Genomic DNA, 14,389 nt, shown 5'->3' on the forward strand with positions numbered 1-14,389 from the left:
AGTTTTTCCTAGCCATGTGCTTCTACACCTGCATTGCTTGCTGTTTGGGGTTTTAGGCTGGGTTTCTGTACAGCACTTTGAGATATCATCTGATGTAAGAAGGGCTTTATAAATAAATTTGATTGAGTTGCACAGTGATTAAACCCTATGAATTTCATCTTCATCGATTTAAATTGTAAATCTACATCTATTTACAATTTATGATAATAGGATAATGGAGTGATAACTTGAATTGAATTGAATTGATAACTGAGCTATGTTTTCTTATTGACAGAGTTATAAAAATAGAGTCGCACACTCCATATATAAACTCCCAGTAATTTATTGGGTAAAACACCAACGTTTCGGTGTGTCTTCTTCAAGGTGTCTTCTTCAAGGTAAAGTCATGAGTGCTTGAACCAGGTTATGTTGACAAACAGTGCAATTAGTGCAACCAATGACAATAATGAGTGGTGTGTCATAATGATTAAGTTAATAATAATGAATTGAGTGAAACTGTTTAAAAAATGTGTTTATAGCATATTGAATATATTAGGCTATTGTTATCATATGGAAACATAATTAAATATTGTACATAATATTAGCATCAACATACATTATTGTTTAATTAAATTTGACATAATATTTAATTGTTTCCTATTTCATTAAAACATTTTGTTACATGTCATCTTTTGGTTCAACAATAATGCATAATAAGCGTCATCAACAGGGGGAACATATTAGGTGTATGCTGATAAACTGTAGAAAGAATATATACATTTATAAGACTGGTTCATTAAAGAGAGAATTTTTCACAAGAAGGACCTGAGATCAAAAGTCAATATTCAGTCCACTAGGGGACAATGTTTTTAGACAGGATATCCAGTAAGCCTCCCTTTGTAGTAGTAGGATCTCCATGTTGCCTCTCCTTGATAGAGCAACATGCTCAATGCCTGTATATTTGAGGGAGGAGATAGGATGGTTAGCTTCAACAAAGTGAGCTGCTAATGGATAATCAATGTTCTTACATGTGATTGAGCCGCGGTGTTCAGCTCTGCGTTGTTTTAATTATCTTTTTGTTTGTCCTACGTATACTTTCCCACATGAACAGGTGATGAGATTGATTATTCTCTTGGTCTTGCATGAGATGATACCCCTAACTGGGATTTTTCAACCTGTATGCAGGTGTTTGAAGAAGGGTGTTTTTATAATGCTGTTGTACTGTGCGCATGAGCCACATTTGTAGTTTCCATTTGGAATGGGTGTCAAGAGTGGGCTTATTGACAGAACCATGCGCGTGGGCAGGAGAGGGCAATATCCCAATATCTGTGCATGGCTTGGCTGGAGACCTGTGACTTGCCCCCCACTTAATGGTGAGGGGAAACCAAGAGCATATGCTCACCTTCTAATGTCAGTGATCCCTGTTCTAACTATGCTTTATGAAATCACCCAATAACCAAGGAAAATAGTATTGTTATAGCCCTGGTGATAATAAATCAGATTTTCTCTGCTAGAAGTGCTCTGGTCATGACAATTCACTTATTTCATTATCATCAGCAGACTCCTTCGCCATCTGTGAAATATGTGATAACATTTAACGTCATCATCAGTTGCAGAAGCATTATTGTCATTATCATCACTATATAGTAGAATATAACATTTTGTTGATGGTATGCTTGACGATAGACTGTTTTGAAGTGTAACACAGGTGTGTATTTGTGATTGTCAGTAAAAATAAATCCTGTGCTTTTATATGGAACCCTTCTTGTATTGTGTAACCCCTTGAACGAGTTGAAGACACACATTTGTCGAGAATGTACCCATAATGCTCGTTTCAATGTTCATTCTAAGAAGCCTAACTTTCAAAATAAAGTTATTTTTGGTTCAACCAGAACCCACAAAATGTTTGTTTGATTAGTATAGAGCACAATTATATAATGAAATGGTTCTGTCTTTTGCATGTGGAAAATAATTTGGACAGGCCAAGGAAAAATCTTAAAATATGACTGATGTAACTTGGTGAACTGTAACTTCGAAGCTGGTATCATAATCTTTGCACAGCATGCGCAGTACAGCATGCTCCACGAGCCTCCACGTTTGATCACGAGCCTGGTTAGCCAATCACGTCAAGCCACAATGTGTTTCCAAACAACACTCCTTTTCACTCGACAGGCTGCGTCAACCAATTCCTCATTTCAACTAAAAAGTTTTCGGGTGAAGAAATTGATTGCTACTTTGTATCTCTGACATTTCAAATGATCAGATACTGTAGTTACTCACTCCGTTGATATTATTACTTGATAGCTAAGAGGCTACATTGTAGCTACTACTTAATCGCGTTGGAAGAGGTAACAAGAAAATAAACATGGACAATACTGGTTTTCCTAGGCAAAAAACAATCAAGCTTGTGATAAAAACACCTAATCAAGCCCACGGGGATCAAACGATTGAAGGAGTTGACATGGACTGGTCAGTGAAAGAGTTGAAGACACATTTGTCGAGAATGTACCCAAACAACCCGGTGAGTGAATGTAATAGTTAACTTAGCTAGCTAACGTTACCAGAGCAAGCTAGCAAGTCCTTGTCAAGTTATATAGGTCAAGGAAGCTTGTCAGCGAATGTGACGCTAGCTACTGTCAATAACAATCATTCAAGCCAAACAGCTAAGTTAGCTAGCTAGGCTATGCATAGTTGTGTGTATTAATCGTGGTTGCTGTCAGTGTGTGTCTTGTGTTGACATCTGTCCCACTTTCCCCCACAGGCTGAAAGTGATCAGAGACTAATTTACTCTGGCAAGCTGCTCCCAGACCACCTGCATGTAAGAGATATTTTCAGAAAGGTAGGTGTGTGTGCTTGTTCACCTATCTAACAATTAGACATATTCTCAGAACTCTATCTATATACTGAGTTATGTTTCAAGCATCTGGTCAGATTGCAGGCATCATCTGTCAAAAATATAATGTTACTGATTCAACATAATGTGTCTAGATCAGGGATTCATTACGTCCAGTGCCAAGAATGGATGTCATGTATATTACTGTGGTTTATGTTGTCTGGTGTATCTTATCATGTATGTATATGCCTTCACAGACAGACCTAACACCCACTGTGCACCTGGTGTGTGCAGTAAGGACTCAGCCTATAGGTCCACTAGGAGCAAGACCAAAGGTAAAGTACCCCATATGGAACCCTATCTGAAACTGTGACACTGGATTCTATGTGAAGGTTATGATGTCGTCCTAGGTGAAGCTATTTTAAATCTACTCATTAAATAGCATCAGTCAACAATGTCTCGGTTGTTGCTCCCCAAGATATTGTGCCAAACCATGATGAAACTTTTTAGTTCTGCTGTGCCAGTGATTCCCTCATGTTCTGCTTTAGAAACCATGCACACCTCATGAATATTAACTAGTAGCAATAATTGGGAGCTCCCGGAGCTGACAAAGGACAGTCAAAGCCAGAAATGCAGCTTAGGAAAAAGCCACCTCACACAGTTGATAGGGCGTTTTGGCTTATCAAATGACTCCTTATCAGCCAAAATCGTCTCAATTATACCCCCATTCAGTGGTTGAGAACGTGTCAGCGGAGTCTGTTCTGTTCTCTGGAGTCCCAGCTCAGTGGGTAGCAGGAGACAGGTGCACAAATGCTCTCATTAGGATTCTCTGGAGACCATAACTTTGCATCTCTGAAACTTTACTGCAGCTTATAGCTATGCAGCTAGATCTAAAGATAGCTAGGTTGGGGGTTTCACATAACTTTAAAACAAAAAATGTGTGAGAGTATATTCCTGTATTTTAGTGCCAAATGGGTCTAGACATGTCTAGCTTTTTTTTTTCAGATTGGGAATGGTATGCAAACAATCATACAATACATATTCAAGTGCAGTTTAAGGAACCAGGACCAAGTACCTTTCACATTAGAACAATTGAAAACAAAGGACAAGCAAGATACTGTCCAAACATGTTATTTTGAATCCTCTAGTCTACTGTGATGGTTTCTGTTGTCACTTTGTCCGTATCGTTTAAGATGAGGGAAGACGGTATTTTTTTTAATGAGCATGGCCTTATTTCAGTATATTGGATGACTGTCATTCATTTTCTGTCATTCATATTCCATTCACCAAGCTTAATGTAATATCGATAGCTTTAGACTACTACATCATACTTAAATTTTCCCTACACCCATCATGAAGTTGCTACAACCTATCCTATGAATGAAGGTTAAGAATGTAGGTGTTTGAGTAGTCAAGGTGACACACAGTGACACATTTAATACCAACTTGCACACACTTGCCTTCATCTAGCTTTTCTAGGGTGTAATCATTAGTCCAACAGTTGCAAACGAGAGTTTATTTTGGACAAATTCAGATATGTTTATCACCGTTCCGTTTGCTTCCGTTTAAGGTTTTCATCAGAATTGGTGGAAAGAAAACACCCCTGATCACACGCAAACACAGTTCACTTTCATAGTTGCCACATACCAACAGCATGATGACTTTGCTCGTTATATTCCTTCTCGCATCAACACACTCTCCTCCTCTCACCTTTTCCCTTCGCTTGTGGACTTAAGTGCACAACACATCAGCTGTCTGTGAACAGAGGAAAAAATCTTTCCTTGCCAATTTTTTTTTTTAATTAATACTTTTTATTTTTCAGAAATTCACAGAGGATGGTCCTCCTCTGAGGAGCATCCACTGATGTCCACACCTGTGGTGTAACACCATTTCTCACTTTTGATTCAGGTCAGGGAATCAGAGCAGCAAGAGGCACAAACATCGGCCATGCCTACCGGTCAGAACACAGAGGGTGCCTCCCGAGCCCCATCTGTGCCCACTGAATTAGAACTGAGACAGCGCAGGCCCCCTGCCCCCTCTCACACCCCACCAGCAGCTGCATGGCCTGGCACTACAACGTGAGTTAACAAGACTGGTGCATTCTTTGCATAAGGCTGGTGGTATTAGTACTGTATATATTACTTGTGTTGCTTTATGAAGAGTTATATTGCTTGGAGAGATTATTTGTAATACATTGGTCTATCCTTCAGTCGGACATGACATGTAATTCACACTGCTATTATCCTGTGTTTCTAGTCTAGTGGCAGCAGAGATGACAAACCCAACCTTCCCCACTTACTCCCTCTACAGCCCTCAACAGCTTCTCTGGCTGCAGCACATGTATGCTCGCCAGTACTACATGCAGTAGTAAGTATTCAATCATAAGCATTTTATCACATTTAGTTATGTGACTTCCTACTGTTCTGCCATAGCATATTATTAACCCTCTAGAGCAGGGTTCTCCAAACTTGTGGGTGGTTTTATTTGGTCCCACAAGTTTTCTGATACAAAAATAAATAAATAATAAGCTAACATATGAAAGTGTTTTAAGATGGTCATACCAAGGATTATTTAGCTGTTTGATTTTGAATTTTAAGACTCATTAAGTTATCAAAACATATATACAAAAATGATTCGATAGAACATTGAATTTGGCATTACTGCTATTAGCCAATAGAAATGCATTGAAAAACAGATTCACTACATGGAATAACAGTCCCCCAAAAAATGTAAAAGGAAGTTTGTTTTGAACTGTCTGTCCTATATCTGAGAGATATAAGAAAGATTTATCCCCATATTTTAGGCACCAAACTATGTACAGCACCAGTCAAAAGTTTGGACACACCTACACATTCCAGGGTTTTTCTTTATTATTAACAATTTTCTACATTTTAGAATAATAGTGAAGACATCAAAACTATGAAATAACATATATGGAATCATGTAGTAATCTAAAGTGTTAAACAAATCTAAATATATTTGAGATTCTTCAAAGTAGCTACCCTTTGCCTTGATTACGGCAGGTAGGTAGCCTACTGGTTAGAGCATTGGACTAGTAACCGAAATATCGAATCCCCGAGCTTATCGAAGATCGAATCCCCGAGCTGACAAGGTAATAATCTGTCATTCTGCCCCTGAACAAGGCAGTTAACCCACTGTTCCTAGGCCGTCATTGAAAATAAGAATTTGTTCTTAACTGACTTGCCTAGTAAAATAAAGGTAAAATGTAAAAAAATTACAGCTTTGCACACTCTTGACGTTATCTCAACCAGCTTCATGATGTAGTCACCTGGAACATAGCCCTATTTGGTCAAATTAGTCCATATTATGGCAAGAACAGCTCAAATAAGCAAAGAGAAACGACAGTCCATCATTACTTTAAAACATGATGGTCAGTAATCTGGAAAAAATTCCAGAATATTGAAAGTTTTTTCAAGTGCAGTTGCAAAAACCATCAAGCGCTATGATGAAACTAGCTCTCATGAGGAACCCCACGGGAAAGAATGACCCAGAGTTACCTCTGCTGCAGAGGATAAGTTCATTAGAATTAACTGCACCTCAGATTGCAGCCATTCTGCTTCAGAGTTCAAATAACAGACACATCTCAACATCAACTGTTCAGAGGAGACTGTGTGAATCAGGCCATAATGGTCAAATCGCTGCAATGAAACCACTCTAAAGAACACCAATAATATGAAGAGCCTTGCTTGGCCAAGAAACACGAGCAATGGACATTAGACCAGTGGAAATCTGTCCTTTGGTCTGATGAGTCCAAATTTTAGATTTTTGGTTCCAACTGCCGTGTCTTTGTGAGATGCAGAGTAGGTGAACGTGGAATCTCTGCATGTGTGGTTCCCACCATGAAGCATGTAGGAGGATGTGTGATGGTGTGGGGGTGCTTTGTGACACTGTCTGTGATTTATTTAGAACTCAAGGCAGACTTAACCGGCATGGCTACCACAGCATTCTGCAGCGATATGCACTCCCATCTGGTTTGCGCTTAGTGGGACTACCATTTGTTTTTCGACAGAACAATGACCCCACACACCTCTAGGCTGTGTAAGGGCTATTTGACCAAGAAGGAGAGTGATGGAGTACTGCATCAGATGACCTGGCCTCCACAATCACCCAACCTCAACCCAATTGAGATGGTTTTGTATGAGTTAGACCACAGAGTGAAGGAAAAGCCAACAAGTGCTCAGTATATGTGGGAACTCCTTCAAGACTGTTGGGAAATCATTCATCATGAAGCTGGCTGAGAGAATGCCAAGAGTGTGCAAAGCTGTCATCAAGGCAAAGGATGGCTGCTTTGAAGAATATATAACATATATTTAGATTTGTTGAACATCTGATTCCATATGTGTTCATGGTTTTGATACCTTCACTATTATTCTACAATGTAGAACATATTAAAAATCAAGAAAAACCCTTGAATGAGTAGGTGTCCAAACTTTTGACTGATACTTCTATGCATTTTTAAAACTGGTACCGGGGACCTTCAGGCGAGTGTTGTGATACTTGTGGGCGTCCTAGAGCAAAACGCAGAACACCATCGTGTTTGTAGGAGTCAGCTTTCCACTGAGACGTCATATTCGTGTGTAGCCCAAACCGTTTGGAGGCTACAGACAGAAGTTGGCAGAAGAGGCTGTACCAACTTCAGATGAGTCTTGTGAAGCTTGTGGGTGTCTTTAGAACTGTCGTTTTCGTGAGGGTATCATCTTTCAATAGAATAGTATGTAGGCCTAACTGTGCTGACGCTACGGACATTTTCTTGAGAAGAACGATTTTCGGGATGTGTCATGGTCTGACAAATACCAGTCTAGGGTGATATTGGCAGATGGGGTGGATTGAGAAGCAGCCCATGCAAAAAAAAAAACATCTCTAGCTTAGACACATTTTCTTGGGGATTTTAATTAGATTTTTGCGGGGGCACGGAAATTGCAAGGCAAGGGTTAAGCAGGGAAAATACTTGAAGTGTGTTTTGCTTAGACTGTGTCTGTCTTTTGTCCCAAAGCCATGCAGCCTACGCAGCAGCAGCAGCCTCTGCCCCCTTTGCCCCAGCAGCCGGCCCATCCCTGCCTGTCGCACCCCACCAAGCCGCTATCCCAGCAGCCCTGCCAGCCAATCAGAATGCACAGGATGCCGCCTTCATCAACCCGGGAGCAGCCAATCAGAACCTGCGGATGAACGCCCAGGGCGGACCTGTGATGGAGGATGAGGAGGATATCAATCGGGATTGGCTTGACTGGGTGTACACGGCTGCACGTCTGGGTGTCTTCCTCAGCATCGTCTACTTCTACTCCAGTCTGAGCCGCTTCGTCCTGGTCATGAGCAGCCTCCTCCTTATGTACCTGTGAGTTCGCTGTTTTTGTGGCAGTTTGTTCTTACACTACCGTTCAAAAGTTTGGGGTCACGTAGAAATGTCCTTGTTTTTGAAAGAAAAATATTATTTTTTTGTCCATTTAAAATAACATCAAATTGATCAGAAATACAGTGTAGACATTGTCAATGTTGTAAATTACTATTGTAGCTGGAAACGGCAGATTTTTATGGAAAATCTACATAGGCATAGAGGCCCATTATCAGCAACCATCTCTCCTGTGTTCCAGCGGCAAGTTGTTAGCTAATCCAAGTTTATCATTTTAAAAGGCTAATTGATCATTAGAAAACCCTTTTGCAATAATGTTAGTACAGCTGAAAACTGTTGTTCTGATTTAAAGAAGCAATAAAACTGTCCTTCTTTAGACTAGTTGAGTATCTGGAGCATCAGCATTTGTGTGTTCGATTACAGGCTCAAAATGGCCAGAAACAAAGAACTTTATTCTGAAACTTGTCAGTCTATTCTTGTTTTGAGAAAATATGGCTATTCCATGCGACAAATTGCCAAGAAACTGAAGATCTTGTACAACGCTGTGTACTACTACCTTCACAGATCAGTGCAAACTGGCTCTAACCAGAATAGAAAAAAGGATGAGAAGAACATTTTCATTATCTGTTAGTTGTACTGGTCCTGGGAATGTAAACAGAGTTTCCATTATTATCATATCAGTGAGTTGGTACTGCCTCTTTTTTTGCACTTCCTGTTCTTAACCATTAATAACATGAAATTCACCACCACGTGAATAAGATGTACTCACAAATAACATGTATCCTGTGTACTTTGACTGTATGCTATGACTCTGTAATAAACACAGTTTAAGAAAAATCATGCAGATCTACTTTATTAATCTCTGTTGTCTTCCTCTCAGGCACACAGCAGGCTGGTTCCCCTTCAGGAGAAGGCCCCTGGTCAGAGGTCCCAACAACCAGGTCCCCGAGGTCATCCAGAACCACCAGGACAGGAACCCAGTTCCACCTGTAAGACACGTTCTCTCTGGCGGTGGAAAACAGAGATGGCTTTATAACAAGGCATTTAGCTACTGCCCTTATGTAGTAACATTCCTCACACAGCATGTAGCGTTTCAGTAACAGTGTTGAATAAATACAGTCTGTTTATATCTCAACTAACAGTTTCTCCTCTTCTCTCAGATGGAGGACCCTGCAGGAGAAGAGGGGGCCGGGGCGGAGGCTGAGGTTGATGAACCACACCCCCTAACTGCAGTGCTGGTGCCTCCACACAGGGTGTCCATCGTTTGGACTGCCTGGATCTTTTTCAAAGCCTTCTTTGCCTCCCTCGTCCCAGAGGCCCTAGCAGTGGCTAACTGAATGATCAACTTTTCCAGCAGGGGGCACACTGGTGCTGAATTTACCCAGAGTGTTAGACTTGCCTCTGTCACGGGAAGTCCTCCTTCTTTGGACCTCTGGATAGTAGATGCCTGGACTATTTGTGAGAAATCCTGAATGATTTAGGGCTTCAATGCATACAAATCCCTGCCTGTAGTGTGTTGTGTGTGTTTAGGGATATGGTGGTTCATTCGGCACTTCCTGCCTTATGATAGTGACCAAATGGTTGTATATGCAGTATAGTACATACACTTCTCGCTGCCAAATGGTTGTATATACTGTAAATGAGTATTGGAACAAAAAATGTAAATATTATTCTATTGTCTGTGTAACAGTGTTGGTTATGTTTCCACTTGACACTGCAGAAACCTGTATTTTGATTGTGTATTCCTATTAGTTGGTTAAATTTACATATCAGTAAGTTGTTATGCCATTGGTCATGCTTGCAGATAGGGAGAAATGGCATATATTAGATCGCAAACTTCAATTCTTTCCAGTCTGTTATTGACATTCAGGTGTTAGGCCACGTTCTGAAATTACTGTATTCATATTTACAATGTTTAGGAGTTCACTATGTACAGTACCTGTCAAAAGGTGAAGCACACCTACTCATACAAGGGTTTTTTATTTTTTATATTTTCTACATTGTAGAATAATAGTGAAGACATCAAAATGATGAAATAACACACATGGAAACATTTAGTGACCAAAAAAGTGTAAAACAAATCAAAATATATTTCATGTGAGACTTCAAAGTAGCCACCCTTTGCCTTGATGATAGCTTTGCATGCTCTTGGCATTCTTTCAACCATCTTCATGAGGTAGTCACTGGGAATGCATTTCAATTAATTTGCCTTGTTAATTTCTGGAATTTCTTATTTTAATGTGTTTGAGCCAAGCAGTTGTGTTGTGACAAGGTAGGGTTGGTATACAGAAGATAGCCCTATTTGGTAAAAGAACAAGTCCATATTAGGGCAAGAACAGCTCAAATAAGCAAAGAGAAATGACAGTCCATCATTACTTTAAGACATGAAGGTCAGTCAATCTAGAAATTTAAGAACTTTGAAAGTTTTTCAAGTGCAGCTGAAAAACCAGCAAGCACTATGATGAAACTAGCTCTCATGAGGACCGCCACAGGAAGAGAAGACCCAGAGTTACCTCTGCTGCAGAGTATAAGTTCATATAGAGTTACCAGCCTCAGAAATGGGCAATTAACGGCCCCTCAGATTGCACCTCACAGAGTCTAAGTAACAGACATCTCAACATTGTTGAGAGGAGACTGCGTGAATCAGGCCTTCACGGTCGAATTGCTGCAAAGAACCACTACTAAAGAATACCAATAATAAGAGACTTGCTTGGGCCAAGAAACATGAGCAATGGACATTAGACTGGTGGAAATCTGTCTGAATAGTCCAAATTTGAGTTTTTTGATTACAACTGCAGTGTCTTTGTGAGACATGGAGTAGGTGAACAGATGATCTCCGCATGTGTGGTTCCCACCATGAAGCATGGAGGGGGATGTGTGATGTTGTGGTGGTGCTTTGCTGGTGACACTGTCAGTGATTTATTTAGAATTCAAGGCACGCTCAACCAGCATGGCTACCACAGCATTCTGCAGGAATACACCCTCTCATCTGGTTTGCGTTTAGTGGGACTATCAGTGGGACAATGACCCTAAACACACCTCCAGGCTGTGTAAGGGCTATTTGACCAAGAAGGAAAGTGATGCAGTGCTGTATCAGAAGACCTGTCCTCCACAATCACCAGACCTCAACCCAATTGAGATGGTTTGGGATGATTTGGACTGCAGAGTGCAGGAAAAGCAGCCACAAGTGCTCAGCATATGTGGGAACTCCTTCAAGACTGTTGGAAAAGCATTTCAGGTGAAGCTGGTTGATAGAAGGCCAAGAATGTGCAAAGCTGTCAAAGGCAAAGGGTGGCTACTTCGAATAATTTCAAATATAAAATAAATGTAGAATTGTTTTACACTTTTTTGGTTACATGATTCCATATGTGTTATTTCATAGTTTTGATGTCTTCACTATTATTTTACAATGTAGAACATAGTAAAAATAAAGGAAAACCCAAACTTGACTGGTACTGTATGTGTACGCTACCTGTTAGATATTGGTCATGTTATTGCTGTAAGAGCGAGTTAGCTGGCATGCTCTAATTTTAATGGTCGCTTTAGCTCCCTGCTATTTTCAGACGAGTCACGAATCTACAGCCATCAACATACTGACAGTCTTACACATCTAACGTGCTTCCTTGTTTCTATCGTCAGGTACCGTCACATTTATTGTATTTTGTACTATTTTTGTCATTGTAAAGATGTTTGATTAAAAAAAATACCCAGTCTGATATTAAAATGCAAGCGATCAATCACAAATCTGCAGCCATCAACCTATAGTGGTCCTGCACGTCGAATGTGCTTCCTTGTGTCTATTGTCAGAATAAACACCAATCAACTGGGACCGCTGGCTGGCCATTCCTTTCTTTTTAAAAATATAACAATGCAAGAGTTACCAAGTACGATCACATCTGCACACTTTACAAAACATATCTTATTATGCAAGCTTGCTTTCATCTGGGTTTAATTCTGGGATGCCCATAGTGCTATATGACTAACAAGTTTGTATTGCTCTTGCTCAGAGATGGATGTGCTATACAGGGTTGTGTTTGAGTATCGCATGCTTTTCTTGTTATCTCAGATGTGAAATAGAAAGCAATGTCAACATAGTGTGGTTTTAATTCATTAGAAAGGTGAAATAACTGAAAACTGAATTATGGTAAACACAGGAAGATACAGTTGTGTGGGGCTTAGGCCAGACTGCTGTATTCGTCTAAAAACTAAATTGAATCATGCATAGCGAACTTGCTCCCTTGTTATACAGATGACAAAAATATGTATTCAGACCCTTTGACTTTTTCCACATTTTGTTACAGCCTTATTCTAAAATGGATTAAATTGTCGCCCCCCCCCTCCCGCATCAATCTACACACAATACCAAATAATGACAAAGCAAAAACAGGTTTAGAAATGTTTGCTAATTTATTAAGAATAAAAACTGATTACATTAACGTAAGTATTTAGACCCTTTACTCAGTACTTTGTTGAAGCACCTTTGTCAGTACAGCCTCGAGTCTTCTTGGGTATGACGCTACAAGCTTGGCACACCTGTATTTGGGGACTTTCTCACATTCTGCTCTGCAGATCCTCTCAAGCTCTGTCAGCTTGGATGGGGAGCGTTGCTGCATAGCTATTTTCAGGAGTCTCCAGAGATGTTTGATCTGGTTCAAGTTGGGTCTCTTGCTGGGGCACTTAAAGACATTCAGAGACTTGTCCCGAAGCTGCTCCTGCATTGTCTTGGCTGTGTGCTTAGGGTCTTTGTCCTGTTGGAAGGTGAACCTTCGCCCCAGTCTGAGGTCCTGAGTGCTCTGGAGCAGATTTTCATCAAGGTAATCTCTGTACTTTGCACCGTTCATCTTTCCCTCGATCTTGACTAGTCTCCCAGTTCCCAATAAGGCTGTAACATATCAAAATGTGGAAAAAGGCAGGGGGTCTGAATAATTTCCTAATGCACTGTATACACTAATTGTAATTTCCCTCTAGTAAGTTTCCAATTTGATTTGTCTTTTTGTTTTTATTTTGGTAAAACAGCTGTTTAGGGGATGCTACTGTATCATAAATATTTTGTGGAGACTTGCATTAATAGATGCAATTAATGTACTTATTTAAAAGGATTGCCTCTTAAGAAACAATAATTTACGAGTCAACTAACAGAACAAATACTATATCACATCTACAGTACTCAATAACACAAGCTTGTTTCAGATGAATATGTTTTTAATTTTCATAGCATATCTCATGAAAATGTTTTAAGTTCAAAGGGGTAACCCTCCTCCACTCCAACTCTACAGCTTTTGCAATACAAAGTTCATTGACCTGTTGGAGAAATGTGGGGTTTGCAAACTGCATTCTGTGTTTACTGTGTGGGGTTGTAGTACATTTCACTCTTTTTCCCCATTGCTTCCTCTGAGTTGTCCAGGCAGGCTAAAGAATTCAGCTAGTACTTCTGGTCCATAGAATCCTGCTCCCTCTGACCCAGTCCACTATGGGGGTACATCTCTGTTATGTACTGTCCTATAATAACCCTACCTCACATGTCCAAAAGTAGCTGCCTGGGGACAGAAAGATCACGCAACAAAAAACACCCCCAAATCCTCGGACTTCAACTCTGGCCTGGTTGAGGCCCAATTATAGCCTACTGGGGCAGTTTTGTGATGTTAAATTTATCAAAAGTTAGCCTCAATCCATCCCCATTCTCCCTGGAGGTGTCTTCTGTTCCCTCCCTCTTCCTCCGCTTGTCTGTTCGGCTCAACACAGCCTGGATCAGTGGCAGGTTTCTGAGGAGACACTACACAGCTCTGGGATCCAGTTTGAAGTCAGTATTAATTTAGCTTCTTGTGTGATGGATAAGTGTTTGATGACACTCCCAGTCCTGCTGCTGTTCCTGGGCCTAGTTGGGTTATCCCGCTCCTGTCTGAATCCTGTCTCTGCATACAGATTCACTGGGGCTGTCTGTAGGCTGACCTACTCTGCAGCAGTGGTCTGTGAGTATGACTACTCTATTCCCGTCTCTTTCTCTCTCTCTCTCTCTCTCTCTCTCTCTCTCTCTCTCTCTCTCTCTCTCTCTCTCTCTATGGTGTTCTCTAGAATCACTCTAAGCTGATGCTGAAAGTGCTTTATAGCTTCCTTATTGCGTTGTTTTTGTTTGAATAAAAACATTTGATTTTAATGACTTATTTTGTCTTCAGTAAATGAGAAGACCACCAAGGTGATCCAGGCTGATC

At 40.4% G+C, this 14,389-nt stretch overlaps 1 protein-coding gene across 1 annotated transcript; it reads left to right on the top strand.

Moving 5' to 3' along the window:
• Nucleotides 1-2,086: 2,086 nt before the first annotated feature.
• LOC118401284 (homocysteine-responsive endoplasmic reticulum-resident ubiquitin-like domain member 1 protein) lies at nucleotides 2,087-12,009 on the top strand. The gene is made up of 8 exons (XM_035798667.2): nucleotides 2,087-2,500; nucleotides 2,741-2,818; nucleotides 3,070-3,147; nucleotides 4,721-4,890; nucleotides 5,069-5,179; nucleotides 7,827-8,165; nucleotides 9,061-9,169; nucleotides 9,341-12,009. Exons 1-8 carry the CDS (start codon nucleotides 2,345-2,347, stop codon nucleotides 9,515-9,517), a joined length of 1,218 nt encoding a protein of 405 aa, XP_035654560.1. The 5' UTR covers nucleotides 2,087-2,344; the 3' UTR covers nucleotides 9,518-12,009.
• Nucleotides 12,010-14,389: the final 2,380 nt, after the last annotated feature.

This window comes from Oncorhynchus keta, chromosome 22, assembly GCF_023373465.1.
Source record: "Oncorhynchus keta strain PuntledgeMale-10-30-2019 chromosome 22, Oket_V2, whole genome shotgun sequence".
In the NCBI taxonomy this organism is placed as follows: Eukaryota; Metazoa; Chordata; class Actinopteri; order Salmoniformes; family Salmonidae; genus Oncorhynchus; species Oncorhynchus keta.

What these genes read in the sequence shown, in the direction of transcription:
- LOC118401284 (XM_035798667.2), top strand. Translation starts at nt 2,345, where the DNA reads ATGGACAATACTGGTTTTCCTAGGCAAAAAACAATCAAGCTTGTGATA. An exon ending in GAATGTACCCAAACAACCCG is followed by an intron (nt 2,501 to 2,740) that starts GTGAGTGAATGT and finishes TTTCCCCCACAG; the next exon opens with GCTGAAAGTGATCAGAGACT. An exon ending in CACTAGGAGCAAGACCAAAG is followed by an intron (nt 3,148 to 4,720) that starts GTAAAGTACCCC and finishes CTTTTGATTCAG; the next exon opens with GTCAGGGAATCAGAGCAGCA.